Source organism: Haemaphysalis longicornis, unplaced genomic scaffold (assembly GCF_048455015.1).
Source record: "Haemaphysalis longicornis isolate Haplotype H1 unplaced genomic scaffold, Haemaphysalis longicornis Haplotype H1 scaffold_10, whole genome shotgun sequence".
Classification (NCBI taxonomy): domain Eukaryota; kingdom Metazoa; phylum Arthropoda; class Arachnida; order Ixodida; family Ixodidae; genus Haemaphysalis; species Haemaphysalis longicornis.
In genome coordinates, this window is record NW_027526204.1 from 124,256,996 (window position 1) to 124,282,342 (window position 25,347).

Consider the following 25,347-nt stretch of genomic DNA (forward strand, 5'->3'; position numbering starts at 1 on the left):
TCTATCGCCTATCGCGTCGTTTTTTCGTTCTTCGCTCTGTAATTTTTGAAATATCGCAGCCACTCGACCAACGTTTTGCCGATGTGCTCGCCGTTCGCGGGGATGGAAAATTCCCGCCATAAAACGTGCTTTGCTCCTCATCCAGAATCGTCTCTACGAACCCATTTACTTTCCCAATCCTCAAGAACTGGTTCTAACGACGGAACAGAAATCTGCCGACAATTTGCTAAACAAACGAACACAGTCATCAGCAAGACGTGTTCGTTTTTTACGTAGCAAAACACAACCGCGCTCCGAGGAGCAGACGGTAAAGAAATTTTCACACCAGGTTCGTTTCAAGTTTTTAATTGCGATACAATTCACAGCAAATAAAAAAAATGGTTAACAAATTAGAAAATGCGCGCTGGAGGGGCCCGCCCCGAACCACGCAGGTCAGCTGTTTTCAGACAGTTTTTCTTCTTTTCTTTAATTACTGTACAGCGTCCGAGAGCAACACGGGGGCCAGCTTATTTTTGAGCCCCGCCCTGGACGCGAAGTGCAACAGCGTGTGCGCGGTCGCCTGGTCAGGCTCCTGCTCGACCCAGACGAGCAGCGCCTGGTAGGCCTGCTTCGCCGCATCGCCGTCGTGTTCGGAGGCGATGTAGAGGATCTCGTCCTCGCCGAAGCTCAGCAGGGGAGCCAGCTTCTTCCAGTCGGCACCCAGCGCCGCCGCTAGTGCCGACAGTTGGTCTTTGGTCAGCACGTCCTTCGGCTCCCCAGCGCTGGCGGCTGACGAAGAAAGTCCTGCACGAAACGGGAGAGTTCTAATTATTCGGATATTTGAGTTTTCAATGTGAAAGGTGCTTAGGCAAAACAAAGAAGTGCTATAGGCACATAGCGCTGATGTTTGCCTTGCAAGCAGCAGCGCAGTGTTCTACATCCCGGTGGTTCGGGGGGTCATTTCTTGTAGGAAAAATGCCACGCATATCACAGGCTCGGTTCGTAGCATTCATATTACGGAAGTGTCGGCGCCCTGTCCTAGACAGCAACAGCCCGGATTATTACAAGTCACGCACGGGCGCCCACACAAAGAAGGCCTCTAAGGTAACGTATGACAACAAGGCCAAGAAGAACGAACAGTTTAAGTGGCACAGATGAAAATACGTTAGCTGTTGATATTGTAGCTGACCAGTCAGATTACAGATAATACAAACGGCAGGGCGGAACCGATGCTCTCACCACGGCCGCCTTTCTTTACACCTTGTCGCAGTGTCAACCCCATAGATCGTTGGCGCGGCACGCTGCAGGCAGTGGGTGATAACGGGTCGAGGAATCACAACTCCTTTACCGATGCCTTAGCGTGCGCTACAGACAACTTTAATAGGAAAAGTGCTGCGCTCACAGCGGCCCCTGTCCGGTGCAACGTGCCTATTGCTTCCAAAATAGTTGCACTTTTCACAGCCAGGCTGTTAAGTCACTTTTGCTGGGGCCTTTTGTGACCTCATTGTCGTGGTCCGTCAAAATAGAGGGAGGGAAAGTTGAATGATAACGGCAAGTGTGGAAAATTGCTGCTTTAAGTGAGCTGGAGATTAAGGAGGAATTGTGACGTTACGAATCACATTGGTGGAGAATGGGACGGCTGTCACCTGCGTTTTCAAATTTCCCCTAATGTGCTAAATACGTTACCATCCATAATTCGCGCAACCAACTCAGGAGGGATTGGCTAGTGATGACCGCAACCTTCACAAATCCAAACAGCAGCAGCTCACAGCTATTCACTCTTGCTTCTTTGCCACGAAGTCCAGACTGAGGGCGTCCAAACTGCTTTGCTGCCAACATAGATGACAGCTGCTAAAAAATTTTGGTTTTATGAGGAGCAGTGCTGATTCATTCCCTCTTTGCTAATGTCACGAGTGGACTAAATGACAACGGTCACTTTGCCATTCCCTCAATCCAGACACACCAATTCAGGGATTGGCCAACCAGAAGTCAGCAGAAAAGTTGACAGTGACAACGGTCACGACAAATTCCAGTTTTAAGAGGGGCAATGATGTTTGACTACATCATTGCCCCTCTTTAACATTGTCATTGACACATACGTCCCAATCATTTGGAGGTCCGCACATACCCATTGGGGGATTGGCCATTATGATAATATGCCTCTCCAATGTGTCATTTTGGACTGCCAAAAAACTGCCCGACAGCAGTCCAAAGACTGCCCTTTTATAAAAATGCAAGGGAAAAAAAGAAAAAGACATGGTTTGCCTGTGCCAACAATATATCCTGTGTGAAAACAGCCCAAATACCTGCTTATCGGAGCCGGCCATGATTCAGCCAGTCACTTGCGCTGAAGTGCACGCACTATGGCCTACCGACGAAGCACCAGTAAAACGGCCGTTAAACCCTCGCCTAATCGCATCATACCACAGCAACAAGGATCAGCGCGAGCACAGCTGCACTGCCTCTCCGCCACGAATTAAGTACCGACACATCACACCTGCCACACTTGTGCTCTGATGGATCAAGGCCGTTGCGACGTGATGAATGACCTTGCAAGATATGGCGCAGTCAAGCTTTTGCTCTAAAAATGCAGTTCCTCTCGGGCAATTCTGGGGCAGTCCAAATTGACATTTAAATCAAGACCAAATGAGTACAGACTCATGAAAATTGGAAAATGATAATAAAATGGCAGTCTCCTTTACTCAGCTACCATTTCATCATCAATGTGCACCGCATTTTTAAAAAGATAACAAAGTTTCTCGCAACAACAGGACTAAAGCCTCCTGCCCTGCACAGTTCCCAGCTCCGGACTACGTGCCTGTCTCACCGGACGCCTCCTTGGACTCGTCGTGGTTCTTGAGCAACTCGTCTTCGCTGTCTCCGTAGTCCGCCATGTCTGTCTTCTCATCAGCCACCTGAGACACTGCTGAGCTCTGCAACAAGAACACGCGCACACCCAAATGGAAACGGCCGCAATCGTCGTCAAAACAGAGCGAGCGGACTCCAAAAATGGAGAAAAAATAACCCCAAAAGTATTGCACACAGGGAGCATGGGACTTTACCTGAACCTGAAGTAACTTCTGGTAAAAAATCTTTTCGCTCTGGCAACACTAGGAGCCACCGAAATGTGAAGGGTGCGGACCACGATAAATGGGTGCGGGCGACAGCAAGCTTCGGAGCGAGCTGCGTGAGTGGCAAACAGCGATTTGAAGGCAGCATCCTGGGGACAAGTGCATGGGTGAAGGAAAGAGGGAGGCAGTTTTGTTGGGAAGAGTACGGATGGGGAAAAAAAAGGGTGGTTCCAGTGGAGAAAGTGCAGATACAGAAAGACAGACGGAGGCAGCTTCAGTGGAAGAGTGCAGGTAGGGAAAGGACGAGGCTGGTTCCATTGGAGAGAGTGCAGATACGGAAAGACAGTTGTTAAGATGGATGGGAAAGGGAAAGAGGGAGGCAATGGAGAGTGTGGGTAGGGAAGCGACAACAGCAGTTTTATTGAAGAGAGTGTGGGTAGTGAAAAACGAGAGAGGCAGTTTTGCTGGTAAGATGGGTGGGTGGGGAAAAAAGAGGGAGGCAGTTTCTTTCGTAAGAGTGTGGGTAGCGAAATGGGGAGTTTTACCGGGAAAGGTGCGAGTAGGAAAAAAAGGCAACTTCAGTAGGAAGTGTATGGATAGAAGTGGGTGTTTGGGGAAAAGTGTTGAGAAGGCGGAAAGCAGTTCCGACAAGAGGAGTGCCGGGAGGGAGCAATCAAAGCCAGTTTCCTGGGAAAGAATTTCACTGGGAAGATTCGAGGGTGGGAGTGCAACACTCAGGCAGTGTGTTGGTGGGAAAGGGAAGCAAGTTCTTTGGCAAGAATGCAGCACAGAAAGGAAGCACAAGGAGCAAGCAAAAGTCAATCACCAGGGGTACTCTCCCGCAACGGTCGAGTTCACCAGGCAACAGGGCAGAGTCCATGCTTTAAACACATCCACGCTGGCGAGATGCCGAGAGGGGGACAGTGCAGGCAGTGAAGGTGAAGTGGCATGCCTCGTGTGTAAACATACCATTATAAAGAAAAAAAATGCTCCGACAATGGCAGTGCAGGACAAAAATGAGCAAGACCTGACAGAAGATGTAGCGCAGCACGCATGTGCCATTGCAAGCTGTATGCTTTGCAGACTACAGCAAGGGCCTTGGAGGCATTCCAAGGCAACTGTGAACAAAATCATGCAGGCGCAGCGATTTCCAAGGTTGCAGCCACACCTAGCTCTCTACCACTGCGGTAGCGCTCAAAGTGAGCACACCAAACTCGACCGTTGCAGAACAGCACCCCTGGGAATAAAGTGAGGCTGAGCGAAGTTCTGTTTGCTCTTTCCCCTTCCTTTTACAGTACATTTTCCCCAAACAAACATGCTTCCCTTTTGACAAAACCAAGAGAGATAAATCACGTAACTTTCAGCTCCAGCCTGTCTAGCATTTATTTTACACAGCAGCAGCAGTACAAGCGTGCCTCTAGAGAGAAATGAACGCGAGAGAGAAGCAAATGTTCCGCTCGGACGGAGCCCTAATGCTCGACCTGGGTGCTGCTGAGGGGCAGCTCCTTGGCCAGCCGGTTCACCATGGACTCCAGGTAGAGTGCCAGGCTCTTGATGGGCTGGTTGGTGCTGGTGAAGAAGTGGGGGGACTTCTGCGACAGCAGCCGCAGCGAGCGCCACCCATTGTTGCTCTGGAACATGGCCCTGCGACGACGACGGCACAGAGAGGCAAACTCATCATGCCAAAAGAAGCGGCTGCAACACGCAATACATTCACGTCACAGTGGGCATGGCCACAGACAAGCCAGTCCCCTTAAAAGGGCCGTGAAGATAAAACGCAATTACGGTTCATTAAACGCCAACTGCGCTCAAATTTCACCTCGACCAAATTTATTTTTAGTGCATAGTAAGTACCACCGAATCATTTGGGACGCGAGTGGTGGCCCCGTGAAATGCCTCGTTAATCAGTCAGAAGCGTTTAAAAAAGCTCCGCCGCAGACCACGCTGCACCTGGCGGCGCATCGCGTAAACAGCCATGACGCGCCTGTGACGTTCCAGCCGACGGGGGCTTCTTCCTCTGGCCAGCCACGCAGCTGGAGAACCAGTCGAGCTCTGCTGCGAACTCTTCCCCCAATTGCTGCCCAATGTGCGCAGGCTTGCTCCCGAGCTGCTGACTGGCCGGCCGCTCGCTTGCCGGCTGCAACGTCATTTTAATGGCCGCGCTCTCCTCGATTTCAGTTTCAAAATCGCCGATTTTTGCTGACCGCTTGCGGCGTCCACACGCACATTTCAGCTATAGTATTTCGCATCTCGCTTTCTTTTTCAGCAGGCCATATGGAAATAGTGCTTTCAAGAGGACGAAATGTTGAGTGCAGTTGGCCTTTAATATAGACAGGCTTGGCTACATGACGGGCTAAGTAGCCGGGTTAATGAAGCAGGCAGAACGTGTTGTCAGCAAGTCTCTTGCACAGAAGGCAGGCTTTGAGTCCAGCGACTTGTGTCCTATCAAGTGTGAGATGTTGCGGCAGCATGCGGCCTAAACTCTAAACAATGCTATAAGGCACACACTTCAAAGAAAAACGCTGTGTTCATGCCGCAAGCAAACAGCACATCATTTCGACATCCTGAATGTCTTTTCCTTCTTTTGGAACAATGACAAAACGCTGTGTTCATGCCGTAAGCAAACAGCACATCATTTCGACATTCTGAATGCCTTTTCCTTCTTTTGGAACAGTGACAAAAAAATGTCACAACTGTGGTGAACATACAGCAATGTTATGCACAGGTGCCGTAAAAAGTGATTCGAACACGGTCTTGTAATTGTACTCAAATTTTTTCTTTTGCAAACTGCCTGCCTGCATAGTGTGACTTTAAAGGAGTCCTTCCCCATAGAAAAGGCTCCCTGTAAACCAGTCATGACTGTCATAAAGCCAGTAAGACAAATATTTTCTAATATTCACAAATCCTTGTTCCAATTACTAATGACGGCACCTGTACAACGAAGGAACAGAATTTCTTTCCCTTACGATCTTTCCAAAAGCTGCACAGCGAACATCAAGTCGAGGTCAAACTTTATCATTTGCATTAATAAAGTCGAAGCAGCAACTTGTCAAAACAGCCAGCAGGTGACCAGTGACAAGCAGAAGTCCCAAGCACAGAACTTGTCTGTTACCGCTCTCCTGATTCAGGTGACCCTAGCTTGGATAATTGTTACACAAGCTTTTAGAGTCTGCACACATGCTAAGCATTGCTACTCGCCTTCTATATTTTCAGACACCAATGTATCTACGTAGCGGAGTGTGAGCAGTGCACCTGCCAGGCAAGCGTATTCACGATATCCCGTGGATAACGGAAATCCTATTAATCACCATACTTGATAAAAAAGCTACCTTTTGCCGATTTCACTCCGATGCATATCAGGGCAGCCGGGAGACACCAAATCACTGCGACATGCACAGACTCAAAAGGCAGAGGGATGGCAAAGAAGGCCACGTACTTATTGGCTCGGCTCCTGTTGACCGCCGTCTCGGATTGGTCGAGGACCTGTTCGAAGAACTTCTCCAGGCTGGGAACAAAGTCCCGCTTGGGCGAGGAGCACGCCTCCCAGTTGTCCGGGCACAGGTTCCACAGGCGGTTCATCTCGGTGCTGCAAGGCCCAGCCAGTTCACGCCAACTCACAAAAACAGGGAGTCGGAAGTGTGAGCTCGGAACTTCCATCAAGTACACCGCACACCAGTTACACACTTGGAAACTGGGAGATGAATGACTGACTCCACTCACACACCTTGACTGGTCTCCTAGCTAAAATATTGAGACAAGAAAGCAGACATCAAGAAAGCTAGCAAGAAAGTAAGGCAAGAAATATCCGCCTCTGCATTCAGTCTTGACAATGCAGCCTGTTCCCAGAGCACCTACTGAAAAACAGGGCATGAAGAATTTCTTTAATTCTCTATTAGGAAAACACGACCTAGGCATACACTTGGAATCTAGGAGATGACTGGTCTCCCAGACCTTGACTGGCCTCCTACCTAGAGCATTGACTCTAAGAAGCAGACATCAAGGAGGCTTGTTACAAACCAGGACCCAACATTGTCCTTAACTACAAATAACCCCCCTACACCATTTGTGAGGGAGAAGCGGTACGGGGAAACATAAGAGACATCAAATTAAATAGAAAACAAAGGCGCTGAAAGTAACAGGCGAACTGCCCAGCAAATAATCCAACTGCACACAAACAACACACATCGCAAGCACATGCCTATTCCCCATTCACTTCTACCGTGAGTCGGAATTGTTCATAAGGTTGTGCTGAACAGTTTTCAATACACCCATGAAGGATACTCACATGCACTGATGTTCCATGTTGCGAAGAAAAATTCCCACTTCTAGACGCACAAATTCCTTCTTTTGAGAACTTTTCCCTGCGAGTTTCTCCCCAAAACCCAGCAGATTTCCCTGGGGCCTCTTTTTGTAGCTTATATTTTACGTCGATTCCGGTTCATTTTTGGGAGTTAGTCAGTGCTTACAATGTCTACTTTACGTAACCTTAAGGACGTAGACGCCATTTAGAGTTTTAGCAGGAACAAATTCCCACTACCTTTAACGCTCAGCAACACTTTCGAATTCTTCAAGGGAGTGATGCGATAGCATGCATTTCATGTTTTGTACCAAATGGTATGCTTACCTTGCTTTGCTGAACCCACCCATTTGAGAGGAGATCAAGATATTTTTGGGTAATTTGGGGCATTTATTCATAACACGCCCTGACAACATTGTGTCACGAACGATTGGTGCGAAGTCCAGTTTACGGACATAATTTTCATTTTTACTCCGCAATGACTCTTAAAATTCCCGACATCTATCAAGGATTCATTTTTCCCCATTTGGCCAAAATTTCAGCTGAAAATTCCCCCAAAATAGGCAAATTCCCTTCACGAAAAGTCACTGCCCACATGCAACACGCACAAGAGTACACGCTCATTCCGTGAAGCAACTGCACCGTCAATCTGCCATTCCCTCCTCTTCCTAGGACACTGCTAAACAGTTTTTACAGCATGCAACAAAATTAGCCACTAAGTACGGCACAAGCCACAAGGTGACCAAGTGGAGGGAATCGAGGACAACTCACTCGCCGAGCACGACTTTCTTGTTTGCCAGTGCAGCCTTAATCTCGTCCCCGATCTTGCGTTTGGCAGGCCTGGAGAGAACGAGGAAACAGACATTATTGATTCCTCCCCAAAGACTGCACCGTCTCAACAGAGGTGGGATCCATTTCAAGAAAAAACACGAATTTAAAATGTAAAGTTAACCACAAGACACAGCTCAGTTTACACAGAGGTGTGAGGATCCCACAATGAGGCAAGCATTGGGTGCTGGAATTCTTAGTTCCCGTCATTTGGAAATTTTTGTTCAGGCCCCTTTTGCTGTGAGTGGTTTGTTTAAAGGGGCCCTGCAGCACTTACCATCGACTGCTCGGAATGTATTTTGGGGTAAAGTCTATTGCCCCAAGAATCTCCTCCCGCAAGAATTACAAAAATCCGTTCACTATCACCGAAACTACGGGCATTGACAAATCGCGCGTAATTGCTCTCTCTCAACTTGACTGCGGACAATGCGACAAAAGCTGCGGGCTCTCTTCCAGAAAGGGGGGCGGCTCGCGGCATTCTCTTCGGTGGCCTTCAATATATCACAGGTCGGGGAGTTTTCTCCTTTTCTCCGCAACGTGGAGGGGTCTATTTCCGGTCTGGTGCTGCAAAAAAGCAGGAATGGATGCCTGCTCGCAAGCGCCTGCTTAGGCTGGTAGGGCATTTTTGAAGCAATAAATGTTTGTTGTCGAGCAGTCTCATTGAAAAGGTAGCATTGAGTTCGTCACTCAAACTCCGTGCGCACTCAAAGCACAAAAGAAACAGCAAAACTGTGCCTACAGGTGTAGGCATAGAAGAGGTTCGCACACAGCGCTGACGAGAGCGTATCGTCACAGGAAATGCGAGAAATAAGCCGCGAAGTTGACCAGCGACAGCCAAGAGACAGCCGTGGTCGCAATGACGTCATTTCAGCCATGCCACGGGTGCATGAGGAAAATTGAAGAGCGCGCGGTTGGTTTTTCCACGTCTTTCACAGCGATTTGCGCGTTCACCGCTTCATATGCACGTGTAATATTTGGCTTAGGTATTCCTGGTAGTGTAATCTAAACGTTGGGCAGGTTTACTTGCACCGCTCAAAGAGTCTTGCAGGGTCCCTTTAAGCTTTGTTTCAGCCCGCTCAAATGCAAGAATGAGCTGGACAATTCAAGGGTCTAGAATCCTACGAGATGAAGCCTCCTTTATTTGCTCAGGGGAGGAACAGAGTGATACGCCTTGATCAGGCGGTACTATCCTCTATGAATATACAAATAAATGTCGTCGAAGCAATGCCTGAGCTTGTTGACAAGAACTTTGTAAGAGCTCTCAAGGACTGCAGACAGAATAGAGGCTGGCATTATAATAAACACGGTTGCGAGTTGGTTGCAGAGGACCTCCTTTCAACATGTGCACAAGCAAAGCCTTCTGCCATAGATGATGATCATGATGATGACACAATACATGCTCTACTACTGCCCGCACTACATTTCTGACTGAAAGGAGAAGGCTAGATTCTGCGCCACACGTAAGTAACATCGAGGCTACGCCACTGCAGCAGAAGGTGCAAGGTGTTCTTCACCACTAAAACGCGCATCCATGTGACAAAAAAACAAATATTTGGAGCGCGACTGCTACAAAAAAAAAAAAATCAATGTTTATTTCACTTTCAGACCAATGGGCGAGAGTTCGATTGTGACGAGAGGTGGTGGCTGTATCCCCGCACACACAAATGTGAACAACTGGTAGGTGAAGTGCATCGTCAAAGCCTTGCCTGTCTTAGCATGCTAAGCATTTAGCATTTAGGCTTAGCATTTAGTCTCGGTGTTGTTTAGTGTGACCATGCGACTGCAGTCACGTGGCCACAGCCCCTTATCACGAGGCTTATGCAGTTGTGACACAAATGCCACGGCATTTGGTCTGCAAGCACTTATCTTGGAGCGGAGTTTTTCAAAAACATCCAATCAGATCGACAATTTTGACAACCAAACCAGAAAGGTGTAGGTAAGTGACAAACCGGTTATGACATTTCTACATCAAACGAGACAGCTAGGAGTGGCCTGATACCGGAGAAAACAAACGAACGCTCCACTTTCAGCACAGTAGAAGATAGTCTTGCACAGCCTGGTGCTCGCCGCAAAAAAAGGGAACGATTCATGAAGCATGGTTAGCAGCGATACCCACAATGACAGAACTACTGACGTATGCATGCGCAAACAAACTATTGCTTGAACAGCCAGGCATGCATTTGATTCACTCTATGAGAAAAGTCACAGCTGAGAGTGACCTGAAGGGCAGAGAACTAACATTTTGGCCAATTTTTAAGGAGTTAAAAAAAAAAGAACAGAAGAGGCGAGAGGTGGCAGCCCTGAAGCGCTTTGCAGTGCCACGCACCTCATCTCCGGAGACGGCACCACGGGCTTGGCCTCCTTGAAGTCGGGACAGCCCTCGTTCTTCCACGCATTCCACGATTCTTCCCGCTGGAGAATATGCTGCAACATGGGAGGGAAAAGCGGGTCACAAAAATGGGAACGACTACGCACGGTACGTGAGACTACATCTGGTGCATCCGCCATTTTATGAAGCATTTTGCAAATACACTGAAGAAATGGTGCCCAAATGCCTCCTAAACTGCATCCTCTAGACTTCCCTCTGCAATGGCATTGCCACAGGTACTGTGCCTGTCTCAAACAATCCCCTTCAAGCTTTGTTCTACAACACCTCACAAGAACTCAAAAATGAGAGTCCAACAGAACCCTCAAAGTTTCAACGAGAAAAAGGGGGCAGCAAGAGCCGCTGACATTTCTTTTCGTTTTGACTGCACACAGCCAGAGTAGAGTGATTGGTGTGCTTGTGTACCTCTGTTACAATAGTATAGGGAATGCCTCCAGGTGTAGGACTCCCATCTTCGTTTTCCCTAACCACCTAGCCTACTTAGGTGCAGTTTGTGTTCAACTTGTCATGTTTGTTATTGTCTTTGTTCATCTTTTAGGGTATACCCATCCAGAATCTCTGCCTCCTCCTACTGGTCCTTTTGCAAAGTTTAACCACAAAGCAGCCCTAATTGTGAGTACAATCAGTCTTTATGCACAATGTGGCGAAGTATAATAGTTACCTTGATTCGTGATGCAAAACCAGCTCCATCGGGTGGCGTCTCTTCCAGCAGCTATTTCACCATTCGCATGGAGCAGGAAAAGATGGGAGTTATTACACACTGTAGCCCTTAGCAGGTAAGCTTGCAAGCATTCACTGCCAGTGGTGCTAAGGACATACGACTGCAATCCTCAATTTGTACTAGCACATGATCAGAACAACAAAAAAAATAAATGCTGCAGAAGAAAAAAGAAGCAAAGCAACAAAAAAACACGCAGTTATTTTTATTACTCCAAGAAGCTTCACTACACAATGCTTCTACAAACGTCAATGGATAACGTCCAGCATATTATGCCACATATAGTCATAACAGCATTAAAAAAATTAGCTGGCGGATATGTTCCCCAGCGCTCATAGATCGAGATACAGCAGAAATGTTTCACCCAGCAATAATCCTCTCTGATTATACTGTAGACAATGAGCCACTCAAATCAACACGCTAGCAACCACAGGTCAGTCCATCAAATCTAGTTTTCACTGTAACCAGGCAAACCAAGTTGGTCAACTCCTCGTTTAATAACGCCATTCAATGCACATGCCGACATCATAGCCTACACACAGCTGTGATGTCAACCTCATTACCCCCCGCAACAAGTGTGACGACGCAATGGATTAAAAAAATGGCCGCGTATCTTCTCCTTTCGTTGCAGATGCCGACGAAAGACGATAGTCGACTGGCACCCCTGCCAAATAAATGCCTCCCTTCTATTTCCACTCACCTCTCATGCTGTTCCTCTCCCGTATCGTTCCTCCCAAGATAAATACACTATAGGTTTGCTCAAGTCAGTTATAGGTTTGCTCAAGTCAGTTTAAATTTACCGTGTTCCACTGCTCCAATTCGGGTGCCTCAATGCCAACGCTGCCGTACGGCGGAGATGCGCGTGAATCGAGGCACCCTACTACAACATTTATAGAACAACGTGGCACTACTCCACGGGCATTCGAAGCGGAACCGATCTAGTGGAAGCTTTCGTTGCTGTTGCCGTTTGATGCTTTTAAATGCCACCACGTAGCGCAAGCAACAGCAGGCGACGGTTTTCTGCAGTTGATGTAGTATTTTACTTGGTATTGCAAAACCAAGCATCCGAAAATTTTTTAATGAAGGAACACCGCAAATATCATTTATGTTTTGGTTTTCAGCCTCATATTTGCGTAATGTCTTGTTCTTGTTCAACAATGTTGACAACTGTGAACATTGACACCGGACTTCGACGTCTAGATTTGGCTGTGGGTATACAAGTCTATTGCACAGAATTTACTTCACTTTGGCTGGGTGGCTGAACCGAGTCACAGACAGACAGACAGACAGACAGTCATACAGACAGACCAAAATGTCTGCATTTAAGTAGCCCAAGAAAGACTATCATCTTCAAAAACTGTGCAACGATGCAATAAAGAGAGCCCATTGGAACCACTCACCTTATACACCTGAGCCTGGATGTTTTTCACCCAGGTGGTCTGTTCCTCCGTCAGGACATGGGAGTCCCTGATAACAGGCATAGACAGGGGAGAGACGCCAGTGGCAAAGGTCAAAGCAGCAGACACACCCCATCTTGTGAGGCACAGATTACTTTTTCACCCCTTTGAAGGCTTGCACACCCAAGAGTGGAGGGGGTACATTTCTAGCGATAGCCCATTTTTTGGCAACATCAGCTCACGCGGTACGTTTGAAAAAGTGTTCCTTCCAAAGCACTGATCAACCTTTGAAGGGGCAATGCAGAAAAACAGAAGTTTGGTTCATTCAAAAGACGGCCTCATTATAATCATACAGACACCCCTTTTGACGCACACTTCACTCGAATAAGCTATACAATCAGGAAAAAAAAGGGAATGGCTATGCGACCCACTAGCCCATTTCCCGCAACAGAACCTATGATGTCGTATGTGCCCAGCTGTGCGATTGGCTGAGACCGGCAAAAGCAAATGCAAATTAGGCACGGCGTATAGGCTTGTCGAATGAGCTATTTGCACTTAAATGTAATGCATTTTCATTTTACAGCAGTAAGAATGGTGCAGTAAACAATGAAAGTTACCAAAACACACATCAACATAGAAGTACCGGTGCGCACTGCTGTTGGTACTGGCACACTATGCTTGCTTTAGCTGCCCCGCAGTCCGACGCTTTTGAGTTGTCTTACACGACACTGGCCGATTGGCGTAAGTGACGTTGTCTTACGTGAGCCTGTTTGTCGAGCATACCCCATGTTTCACAAAACGATTACTTTCTACCATAACAAAAACAAGCCAGGAGCAAATACAGTCAAAAACAAAGCATCAGCGAACAACGGTCCCCAGCTAAGTACGGTAGCAGCATGTGAGAGGGCTGACAGCAAGCAAGGCTGCAGAGCTGAATGACAGAGTGGAAGTTTGTTCGAATACGCGCACTTGTGACTTCACTGCTGATGTCACGAAAACACACGATTTGGCGGGAGAATAAAAATTTTACCCTAAATTGATTAATTTCTCAGTGAATACGGCACTGTTTGCTGTCGGACAGGCACTGGGGGCACTACAAAACACAACATCTTCCGGATAAAACAAACTTGTATTTTGTCTGCATGGCCCCCCTTTAAGTGTTACTTTGTGGTTTTTGGTGACCCCACAAAGATGGACACGTTCAGCATTATGGAGTGAGAGACTATTAAGCTCAGTTCAAATTTTCCACAAAATTTTTTTTTTCTTGAATTTCGGAAGCTTAATGCGCCGAAGCTAGACATGGTTGTGGAGGGCTCCAGATTAATTTTGACCACCTGGAGATCCTTAATGCGTGCCAAAATCTCAATAGATGGACGTTTTCACTTTTCGCCTCCATCAGTTCGATTCTTTCCAATGACCCTTAATTAATAGCAAGCCTCCTCAGTTGTCCTACAAGCAGTGATAAGCACTGGCACGTATGAAAATGATACACAACAAATAGAAACTACAACAACCTGACACGAGGGACTGCAGAGAGGAATCCCAATTGCTCAAGACTTCTGGAATACATCTTCGCACGAGTGTTTTCACAACACACCCAACCACAGTGTTGCGAGCGGGGGCTGTCAATTCAACCGTTCACTTTGAGGCAGATGGTGCAAGGCCGAACCATTCTCAGTAGCTAATCTGCACTCACACGAAGCAAAAATACTAGGGGTGTGCGAATATCAATTTTTTGATTTCGAAGCGAATTTGAATAATAAAAACAAGTTCGAAGCGAATCGAATATTTTTCGAATATTTTTCGAATACGAATACTTATTGTTTCTTGTAAAATTAAAGTTTTCACCATCTAGAGACACAAACACTGCAACTTTACTGCACAACAAATCACATAAAGTAAAATTAGGAATTACACAATACTACTGCACTCAACAGGTTAACTCTTTCGCTACCGCGCCTATCAAAATCGATCAATTTGATCGATACTTTTGGGAGCGCCTTTTCATAGCGTTCCAGGCGTTTCTCGAACAAGTAAAGCTGTTCGGAGTTAGACCAGAAAATAGCCTTTCAAAATCAGTTTTGTTTTCATTTTTGCAACGGAAACGTGATTTTTGTCATGCTTTTGAATCACCTGGGTGTGGAAAAGGGGCGTGGTCATCGCGCGTCACGGCTACCAACGAAGAATGCGTGCAACTCGTAATTACTCTGCACCAGCGCTTGTTTTTTGCTATCAGGGCGTGAATGGGGAACTAGCAAACGATTTTCAATCGTCAGGTTCGCGCTCTGACAGTAATAATCCCAGAAATCGGCTGAAAATGTCAAGCAGTGCCTGGTTGCAAAGCTACTTTATGATTTTAGGCAGTTTTATTGCCTTTGCGCAAGTTGTTCTAAGTACTGTGGTAGTTCTACTTACTCCAGGACCATTCGCAAACAGTTTACAACAGTTTCGGTTTCGTTTCTACATCGCGAAATTCATATTTAGCGCTACTACGCAGTTACCCAACTTCAAGGCTACCTGCCATGGCGCCTGAAGCGTCCGCGACTGATCCTCGAACAAAGCACGGCGCTCCTGATTTCCCCCCACCCTATCCCGATTTCTGCGATAAGAACTTCAGATGCAAGTCAAAAGGTCACACCCAGTCGCCAGATATCTGTTCCGCCGAGGACAGCGCTTCAAACCGGCCTTACACTGCCAGCTGTTCGCCTTTTAGTTTCGTTTCCATGCGAGGGTATATCCGGGTGTCTAATGTTGCTGCTTAGTTGAACTGTCTATTCGGACGGAGTCTCTGATAAGTTTTTGTACTGTTTCATTTGAAAAATGTTAGGTGGTGCTGGAATAGAGGAGGCTCGTTGTGCTGATCTTTTTCATCGCGCTACTGCTACTCGGCCAAAGATCGCAGGGCACAATTCTAGCTCATCGTACCTCATTTTTGCGAGCAAGGCTACAATTGCGAGTAAGAAGATGATAATAAAGCTCGGCTTTATGTTTTGAGAGATAACTGACCGTGAACGACAACAAGCATCAGCCACGGCGTTCTGTTTTCAACTTCATGCATGTTTTTTTCCGCATCGCGTGCTTGTCCCAAATATCGTGCTCGCTGTAAATGCAAAGTCAGCCATTGACAAGATGTTTTTACGTTATGTGGGGGCAAATTGGTGCCTCCGATAACGTCAAACCGCCAGATTTATTCCAGGGAACTACCCGAAATTGCACATTTTGAATTAGAGGTTGGGCTTCACCGCATGACACGAGCACCGTGCGTGCTAACATTTTTTTTTTATATCTGAAAAACTGTTCCGCGCAAGTCGACATTTTTTTAAGGTGTGTTTTTGAAATGTTTCCCTACAAAATGTATATTCTAATTTTTTTCTACTACCGGTGGTTTGATATACGCAACTCCTTTTTTATCATTTTGTTCGACAACTTGACAAAAATTTTGATTTTGATATTTTTTTTCGCAACTATGATATTTGAAAACCTTTAAAAAACTGGTGTTATTGGAAAGGCCGTTAAATAATCTGCATTTTGTGCTCCTGCAATTAGTGCCTAAATAATTTTTTAGCAGGAAAAAAAATGTTTTCTTGGACCCTTAAAAATTGGTCAATTTTCTGCGGTAGCGAAAGAGTTAAGAGGTGTGCACTCACTTAAATGTTATCACGGAGAAAGGTTAGCTGCTCGACATATGCGGGGAGCAGTGACAACCTCCTGCTCGTCACGACTCCACCAGATACCAAAAACAGCCGCTCACTTGAGACACTAGTGGCTGGCATGCTCAAGCCCGTACACATTGCCGCGCGCTGATAACTACGGATAAACACCGATACAGTCTGCGAAAGCACGTGCCGTTCGCCGTGTATATGCTCCGCAACTTCGCTGCTGAAACACATTCTGAGCTTTTTTTTAATTTTTGGGTGGTTCGAAATATTTCGAACAATAAAAGTGCCGTTCGAATCGAATCGAATACCAAAAAATTCGAATCGAATATTCGAAGTTTCGAATATTCGCACACCCTTAAAAAATACGCTTTTGGAAGGCCTGGGCTAACAAGCTGAACGCCGCACTCGAAAACCAGCTTGGCTCATCAATGGCACTCTAGAAAGAGGGAGAAGAGCAGGGCACTCAACAGCTTGAAGCGGACCGTGGACTGCAGGTACTGGAACAGGATCAGGAACTGCACCAGGACGTAGCGGCGGAAGTTGCTGTCACTCAGCTCCAGCTCCAACAGCTGAAACGCAACACAACCGGATCCTCTCAAGTCAAGCCAAGTCAAGTTTGGGGGCTCCAACGAGCCAAAGCCACACACCACGCTCGCTCGCACCCACCTTCTGGCTGGTGAGGTACTTGGCGAAATACATGGGCTTGCCCGACTCGCTGGTGGAGCTCTGCGGCAGCGCCCACTTTGCCGTGTTGACGTCGTCCAGCTTGAAGCTGCCAAACACCGACAGCACATCTTGCGAGTACTGCGCAGTGGATGCAAAACACAACGAACCGCTGAACACAAAACTGCTGCCAAGGGTATAAACGCTGTCCCCCCTGCTGCATACGGACACAATGCAAGGTAAGGAAGGAAAGTTAAAAAAAACAAATAAGTAATGAGAAGAGAGGAAAGAGTGGATACCTACCACTTCATTCAGGGCTTAAAGGAGTACTGACACGAAATTTTTATGTTACTTTTTTTCGCTGCTATGCGTGCCTACCAGCCCACTAGTCATAGAATGACAGATTAGATGGTCGAGCGCAGCGTAAACATTCATTTACGGCGTCGTTTATTCGTGCCAGTTTCGGTTTCGACTGAAAAACGCCGAGCGGCCGCCATGACAGCATGTATCACATGGCGTCACCATTCTTGCCGTATCGCTGCCTCTCTGGAAGCGCGCACGCGCGCGCCCAGACCGGCCGAGGTCTTCGCCGTCCCCACAGGCCCGGGCAGCATGACGTCAGTCCCAAAACCATGACGTGCACACACCCCCGAGCAGCGCGTCGGCTTCGTCACGGGAGCCCTGACGTCGACAGTTTGGGGCACGTAGCAGACGATGTCACGTCGACCCGCTCTGGCCTTTCTCGTGCGGGCGACGATTAAAATAGATTTTAAATGTGTTTCGCTGAACGGCTGCTGTTGAAACTTGCTGGGAGATATCTCCTGATAAAAAGGAAGCGTTTTAGATAGTTATCTCAGCTTTGAAATTTCGTGTCAGTACTCCTTTAACAATTATTTCTCTCCCTCTTAATTTCATGAGATCTCCAGGCACCGCAAATTTTTTTGTCAAACCGAAAAATTCGTAAAATCCATAAAGCAACGAGCCTATGGGAAGCCGCGGGGGAATTTAAGTTAGTTTGTTGATTTATAAAATTTGAAAAATTGAATTTTGCCGTATTATGATTTAACTGTCATCAACCTAGTACGACTGAATCCAACTACAACGAAATTCACGGGACGCGGAAAAAAAAATCGATTATTATGGTGGAAACATCATTGTGAAGGGGACATGGAAGAGGGGGAGGAGTTAGGCAGCACATTTCCAGCGCAATGCTTTTTGGCCGCTCTAGCCTAGCATCGCTTCCATGCAAAAAACAACCCGAACACTAACAAAAACTAATAAAAAGCAGCAACAGAAGGAGATACTTGCCGTAGTGAACTGTCGCCAGTGGACCTTGCTGTAGCAGAGGGTTGGCTGCCGAAAGGACTCCTGCAGGGACCAGAACTTGCGGTACAGGTTGTAGTCCACGGGAACTGCATTGCTGCAACAACAAATGCGCGAGAAACCATCTTCAAAACCACAATTCTCTTCAAGACAACTCCTAAAGCCTCCTATAAAACTTGAAAGGGGCCCGCTACAAGTTCTCAGAGTATTACCGCGGTCTGCTCGCACAGCAATGGCTGCCAAATTTCTTCATCAACAAAGTCGTGAAATCAGCTCTTTCGAGGAACTTGATAAGGTGGTGGGACTTAATGGGTGGTGGGAACTTGGTCAGGAGGAACTTGATAAGGAACTTGATAATAATAAAAAAAAGGGACAGGAGAAGCCGTGGCATGAAATTGAAAATATCTGCGTGGAATAAAGAGAATTGAATGATCCTGGCACCCACTTCCATAACCTTTGTACAAGCACAATTGTCCCCCTTCCCCGCTACTGATTTTTGATTTGATTGTAGGGTTTAACACGCCGATGCAATGCAGGCGATGAGGCGCACCGTAGTGGAGGTCTCCGGATTAATTTTGGCCACCTGGTGATATTTAACATGCGCCAAAATCTTGTACACACGGGTGTTTCTGCTTTTCGTCTCTATCAGAAAAGCGACCGCCGCGGCCAGGAATCAAACCCGCGTCCTCGTGCTCAGCAGCACAACGCCTTAGCCACCAAGCCACCGCGGCGGGTCCTAGTGATTTTTGGTAGCAGTGAAGTTAAAGTCTCTTAAACCACAGAGCCCTCAAAACAAGAAAATGATGTCCCTATCATCAGCAGTAGGTCACGAATGGAATAACAATATTTTAAAAATATGTTTAGGGTTAAAGATGTCAAAGAAACAGTTTGCCTTAGACGTGCTTAGAGAGGTGGGTTAGAGACTGGTGTCTTCGCAGCGCCAAAATTTCTTTTGTTTTCTGCTTGCATTGAAAAAGAGCTACGACAGCATGAAATCAAGCCCAACATTTTGCACAGAACAGCAGAACCGTGATGTGCGAAAAAATGTGCACACCAGCACATAAAGTGCACCTTTCTTCCAAGAGACAGCAGTTAAAAACTTTAACATCCCTTCCCAAAGAAAGTTGAGAGAGGCGCGAAAGCTGAACGTGCGTCAAACGGTCGCTGAAAGTGCGTCCAGTCAATTGTCAAACCTTCAAAGACCAAATCGGAAACGAAGAACGAACCCATGCAACGATTTTTCACGCACTGAGTAAACGCATCTGCGAACAATCTAAATGGACACCGATACGTGGTTTATGAGACAAAGACATACTATTGTACTCCTTCATCATCGTCGATGCGTGTGTTGTCTTACCTAGAACCTTTCCTTTTTCGCAATTTTCAAGTAACCGTTTTGACAGAATGGAAGCCAGGTTTCACGTTTGCGCCATGTGTACAGAGATCTAATCACAGCTTTTCGGTCGACCAACCGTTCTATGAGGAAACGCATTAGTTAGTTAGTGGGACGCCATCGATCCTACTAACAAAGCTCTCGCTTTAAAATGACTCACAGATGTCCGTTATGACCCCCATGCAGGACCAAGTTAAATTCAGTGGCTGCCGGGCATTATCATAATCATCTTAATTTAAAAATGGCAGCATGCTATTTGTACATTTTCAGCAGGAGCCAATTAGAGACAGCAGCTTCAGATAATAGACCAGCTGTGAGGAGATGCTGATTGTTCAAACCACTCACATAAATAGAGATGACAACTCCATCGCTTCACTTTTCATGCATCGGTGTTACAAAGAGAAGTTACAGCGGACCACCACCATGCATCTTCAACACAGTGATGTTCCTCGCGGGGAATTTTCCCTTTATCAAGGAATTTCCGGCTGTCATTTTGGCCAAAAGGGAAAAAGGGAACCTTTAATGGATTCAGGGAATTTTAGGAGTCATTGAGTACAAAGAAAAATAATATCAGTAAACCAGACCTCGCATCTTTTATTACTTTTGTTTTCTTTTAAAAAATTCCCTCAACATTTTGTCGGATTGATGTTCAAATATCCGCAGTCATGTTAAGGCAAGCCACAAGCATCCAAGATCATCTCCAATCTAGTTCCCAAAACGCATAGAGGAAAGAATATTCCATTAAAAACAGCTAGTAAAGCGTGAAGCGGCGTCAGCTGAAGGGCTAAAGCCTGTTCGCGTGAATTCCTGCACAATATACAAAAATGTATTTTGGGTTTAGGGTGCTGCCAAAAAGAGATACTGGCAGCAGTTCCTGAGCTCAGCTAAAATTATGTCTCTTACTCAACAATGTTTGTCCTTTTTCATATGGGCAGTTTTAACTTAGAGGTTTAGCATGTGAAGCAAGCATGCATTTTGGTACAAAATGCATGCTTGCCAATTACGAATACACGTAAAGATCTTTAAGCTGCAAAATTAAGGTGGAGGGAAATTTGCAGGAAATTCTTAGGAAACCTGCGGGAAAGAAATGCTAAAAGTAGGGAATTTATGAACCCACAAATGGGAACTTTTCTTTCCAGTATGGACCATCACTGCTTCAACAGTAGAAATGTCAACAGAATGGTTCCTCTTATGTGTGATCTGAACTTCCACCTTTCCCTCTTAGCAAGTGTTGCACGCAAGTGCCCTGTAATCTCGGGAAGAACTTCATGACTTATCAGTCCACAGGTCATCCTCACAGCAGGCAGAAGGAAGAGGGCGATCTCCACGCTTATGAGAAGTCGTAAAGATGCCTCAGATAACAAACACTCCTTCTAGGAAGCAAAAGGAGACCAAATAAGCCATTACGTTTCAGTCCCTGCCCCCATTCTGAGAATGAATGCGATTGCTTCGTGTGATGCGAGTCTGAACTTCTGCTTATCACGCGCTCAAATACCCACAGCTTTATTTTCCCCTTATCGCTGAAACTTCCTGCAGATTACCATTCAGTACGAGATAAAAAAAATGGTGGATAAAGTGATAAAAGTAGATATGCTAGAATCTATCTGCAAGTATCCATACTAAACTTATGCACGGTGTTGCAAGTGCGCTCGTCACTGGCCTGCTTACAGAAGAGAGCAGTAACTTGCCTGCAGTTCCACTCACCTGCTGGTTTGCTCTTCAGGGTCCTCAGGAAATGCAGGCTCGTCTGACAATCCCTTGTAATCCTCTGAACTGAAGAGTGTGATGTTCTCCGCGTTGAACTCGCTCACAATGTTCAGGCCTGCGTCGGCGTTCGCCACGTGGTGCACACAATTATGAGTGAGCAGACAATTTAAAATGGCACGATTGTATGCATTAGCTCTGCTTTATTACGGTATCATGAATGCGTATCCGTAGACTATACTCAAAACAAAACAAAAAAAAAAAGAAAGAAAAGAAAATCAGTAATACGTGAACTTGCAAGTTATTTACGTCCATATTGCTCTCTCCTGCCACAAACGTTGAAGTTTTTCACGATCTAGGCACCAGAGCATCAGCTTTTCTATGACAGATTTTAATAAACTTGAGACTTAAAGAAGAATTTAAAGCACACTTTATAATGACTTTTTGTAAAATACAGATGCCAAAGAAATGCTCTGTTACACTGCGGTCCACCGCAAAAAGTTTCGAGGGCACAAGAAATGTTACAATATGGTGTACAACTCCCAGTTATGTAAGTTCCTTACCCTTACATCTGTTGAAAGAAACAATATCCAACTGATTAAGCTAGTGTTTGGCACTGAACAACTGTCCAATCTTTTTTTAATGACATAGCAATTAAATCCCTCCCCAGTCCTTGGCTCGTACAATTTAGCATCACTTTGTCCATATGTCTCCCATCAAACATAAGCCAGTGATTCATTCACTTTCTTTCTTTTTCGCAGCTGGCTCCACCCTCAAAAGAACGAGAATGCGGATGACTGGAGAACGAATGACAAAACGCTTCTTTCTGCTTTTCCCTACACTCCACTTTCATCCTCGTCAATTCCCTCCCAACACCCCTTCTTCCTAATACAGGTGCAAACATTTCAACATGCCCGCGAGCAGCTCTACGTCCCAATCATAATTATACCTGCTTTGTTTGTGCAAGGAAGTCTAGTAAACTCACCCCACCCTCCCCTGCTTACCTTTTCTTTTAGCACTAAGGAAAGAACACAGCTGACTTTCCCCAGAAAATGGTACTCCTGCTCTAAAAGTTCCTAGAGAAAATGGTACTGCTGCTCTGAAGGTCCCTAGAGAAAAGAATACTACTGCTCCGAAAGTCCCTAGAGAAAATGGTACTCCTGTTCCAAAAGTCACTGGAGAGTCCCTAGAAAAAAAAACGGTACTCTTGCCCTGGAAGTTCCTACAGAAAACGGTACTACTGCTCTGAAAGTCCTTAGAGAAAATGATACTCAGGCACTGAAAGTCCCTCGAGAAAACGGTACTTCCACTTCAAAAGTCCCAGAGCCTGTAGAGCACACACACTGCGCCAAAGACTTACCCGAACGTTCCGAGAGGGGAAAGAGCTTTGCCAGGAACACCAGGATCTTGCCGCAGAAGACCGTGTTCTGCGACCGAGATAACCTCCGAAGCAGGTCTGCAAGTGGACGAGATAGGGAGAGGAAAGATGGTAGTTTCTGTTCCGGTTATGGGAAGACTGGCTTGCAGGGTGTGGACACAGGCCTTCTCCAATTACACCATTCTAGCGAGCGTAAGCCGCTCCAGTCAGAAAGCAAAGCCAGTCCTTCTAAGCTGATAACACCGTGGAAATATTTTTTATTCGTTACTACGCTCATAAACAGCTCTAAGTAGTAAAAAAAAAGAAATCAATAGAATAAAGGTGGCCACTGTAGAAGCCTGGACAAGTTGATGTGGCATTATGTAAACAAAAAGAAAACAGGGCAACAAACAACACACTAAAAGGTGTGCGACACAAACACAGATTGTTATTGTTGAGGCTTACTCGTAAAGCCCTGAAGGTTTGATAATCATTTGTGCACATAACTTTACAGGCATTAAAGGCATACAGGGCTGCCTCAGTCTTAATAGCACAGTGCCCGAACTATCACACTACTTGAGGTACAAAAGCCCTTTCCTAGTTATTCGGCAGTTTGCTAAGCTTCACTAAGGTTAAAGGTCTCGCGATCCAGCATTGTTTCCAGTTACCATACTCAAGCTGAGATGTTACATTAGCTTTCATGTTTTCGGTCTTCCGGCTTTTTTATAGGTAAAAAATTCTGTTAGGTCACTTCTAACCATAACACTTTCTTACACTGCCGAGACAAATAACTTTAACACCAAAAAACAAAGTGATGCACCATACTTGAAGCCACTGCCCCTATTTCCATCTATGCAAACAAAAATTATTTAAAAAGGGAATTTTTCAAAAAGCTTATTTCCTTAGCAGCTTCTGAAACTTGAGAAGAAATCGCACGTGCATACCGTTGCAGGTCCTGAGAAGCTGGTTCTTGCAAGGCTTGAAGAAAAAATCCTAAGATAAAAACACAACAATAAACACATTATGCAAAACAGTAATAACAGATAAATATCTTTTAAGCATGTCTATTTACGGGAAATCAGTTCTAATCAATGTATGGTGCAGTCTCATCATCATGACACTGACAAGACCAAAGTTTCCTTTATTACAATGGATAACCATTATTACTCAACTCCAAACGTTATCTTAACAACAAAAGAACAAAGATACAGAAAGAAAAAGGGGAGCGAATGTATTTACACAGCCAACATAGTGTTGCATCCACAAATAGGCCTTCAAAAAAAATTCATTTCACTTATTTGTAGTGTTGCAACAATAAATAAGCCTCCTAAACAAAAACATTTTTGAGCAAACCACTCGTAATTTGCACGCAAAATTTGCATGAAGGTAGCACTATTTTATGGTGCGTTTGGTTTTGCACAAAGACCAATGATGACACTTGGTTATTTAAACTTTACATAAAAATTACTTTTGCCTATGTGAACCTTGGCCATCATGATAAAAAATGTTAACATCATGGAATGGTAGTGAACCGATTCTATCAGTGACTTTGTCCACCACAAAATGTTTTGTCGAACCTGAGAGCAGACTTAGATGTGCACATGCCTAGTGAGAGTGCAACGAGTGCACACAGATGAGAACACAGTAGCGGCAAAGGCTGCCAAAAGCCGGTTTTTCTTCGAGCACAAAATAACCGGGCGAGTGCACTTGCAGATGTTTGCGTTACATTAAATGGACTGTAAACTGCGACCCTCAGATGAAATTTGACTGCAAATGAACAGGGCATGTGAACAAGAAAAAAAAATTAGCATCCCTTCCTAAAGAAAGTTGAGAAAGAAAAGTGCTAAAGCTAAAAGTGTGTCCAACGACCTTCGCTGAAAGTGCATCCAATCGATCGCCGAACCTTCAAAAACCCTAATTGCAAACCAAGAACGAACCCATACGATGATTTTTCATGCACTAAGTAAACGCATCTACGGACAATCCAAATGTATACCGATACGTGGTAGGTGAGATAAAGGTATACTGTTGTACTCATTCTTCATGATCGGTGCATGTATTGTCTTATCTAGAACCGTTCGTTCTTCGCCATTTTCATGTAACCATTTCGATACATTGGAAGCGCAGTTTCGCGCACACGCCGTGTGTCCAGAGATCTTATCAGAGTTTTTCAGTCGACCAACTGGTCTATAAGGAAATGCATTAGTGTTCTGACAGGACGCCATCGGCCCCACTAGTAAAGCTTTCGCTTTAAAAGGTGATGCCACTCCACCTCACGGGTGGGATGAGGAGCAAGATCGTGCAAGACATATACTCCACAGGGTGGCATTCCTTCTGCGCCAAAAGCCCTCTCCGTAATGCTCCTGGCATTGCACAGCTGCAACACTACCTGCCGCGGTGGCTCAGTGGCTAAGGCGTTGCGCTGCTAAGCATGAGGTAGCGGGCTTGATTCCCGGCCGCGGCACCCGCTTTTCTGATAGAGGCGAAAGGCAAAAACGCCCGTGTGTAGGAAATTTCGGCACATGTTAAAGATCCCCAGGTGGTCAAAATTAATCGGGAACCCTCCACTACG

General features: G+C 45.8%; 1 protein-coding gene across 2 annotated transcripts in view; it reads right to left on the bottom strand.

The window, feature by feature from the left end:
* Positions 1-329: 329 nt before the first annotated feature.
* The window catches only part of Hpr1 (THO complex 1-like protein Hpr1), a 30,598-nt gene continuing 5,580 nt past the window's right edge, over positions 330-25,347 (bottom strand). The window contains exons 6-19 of one of the 2 annotated variants that reach the window (XM_077690610.1): positions 23,720-23,768; positions 22,779-22,874; positions 21,419-21,536; positions 18,307-18,418; positions 17,002-17,139; positions 16,804-16,904; positions 12,680-12,746; positions 11,223-11,273; positions 10,502-10,599; positions 8,119-8,187; positions 6,487-6,636; positions 4,532-4,694; positions 2,807-2,912; positions 330-783 (exon numbers count right to left, since the gene is read on the bottom strand). In XM_077690610.1, the coding sequence (XP_077546736.1) occupies positions 470-783; positions 2,807-2,912; positions 4,532-4,694; positions 6,487-6,636; positions 8,119-8,187; positions 10,502-10,599; positions 11,223-11,273; positions 12,680-12,746; positions 16,804-16,904; positions 17,002-17,139; positions 18,307-18,418; positions 21,419-21,536; positions 22,779-22,874; positions 23,720-23,768 (1,632 nt within the window). In that variant the 3' untranslated portion in view covers positions 330-469. Of the gene's footprint in view, positions 784-2,797; positions 2,913-4,531; positions 4,695-6,486; positions 6,637-8,118; positions 8,188-10,501; positions 10,600-11,222; positions 11,274-12,679; positions 12,747-16,803; positions 16,905-17,001; positions 17,140-18,306; positions 18,419-21,418; positions 21,537-22,778; positions 22,875-23,719; positions 23,769-25,347 lie in introns of both variants that reach the window. The other variant, XM_077690609.1, reaches the window with a different exon arrangement.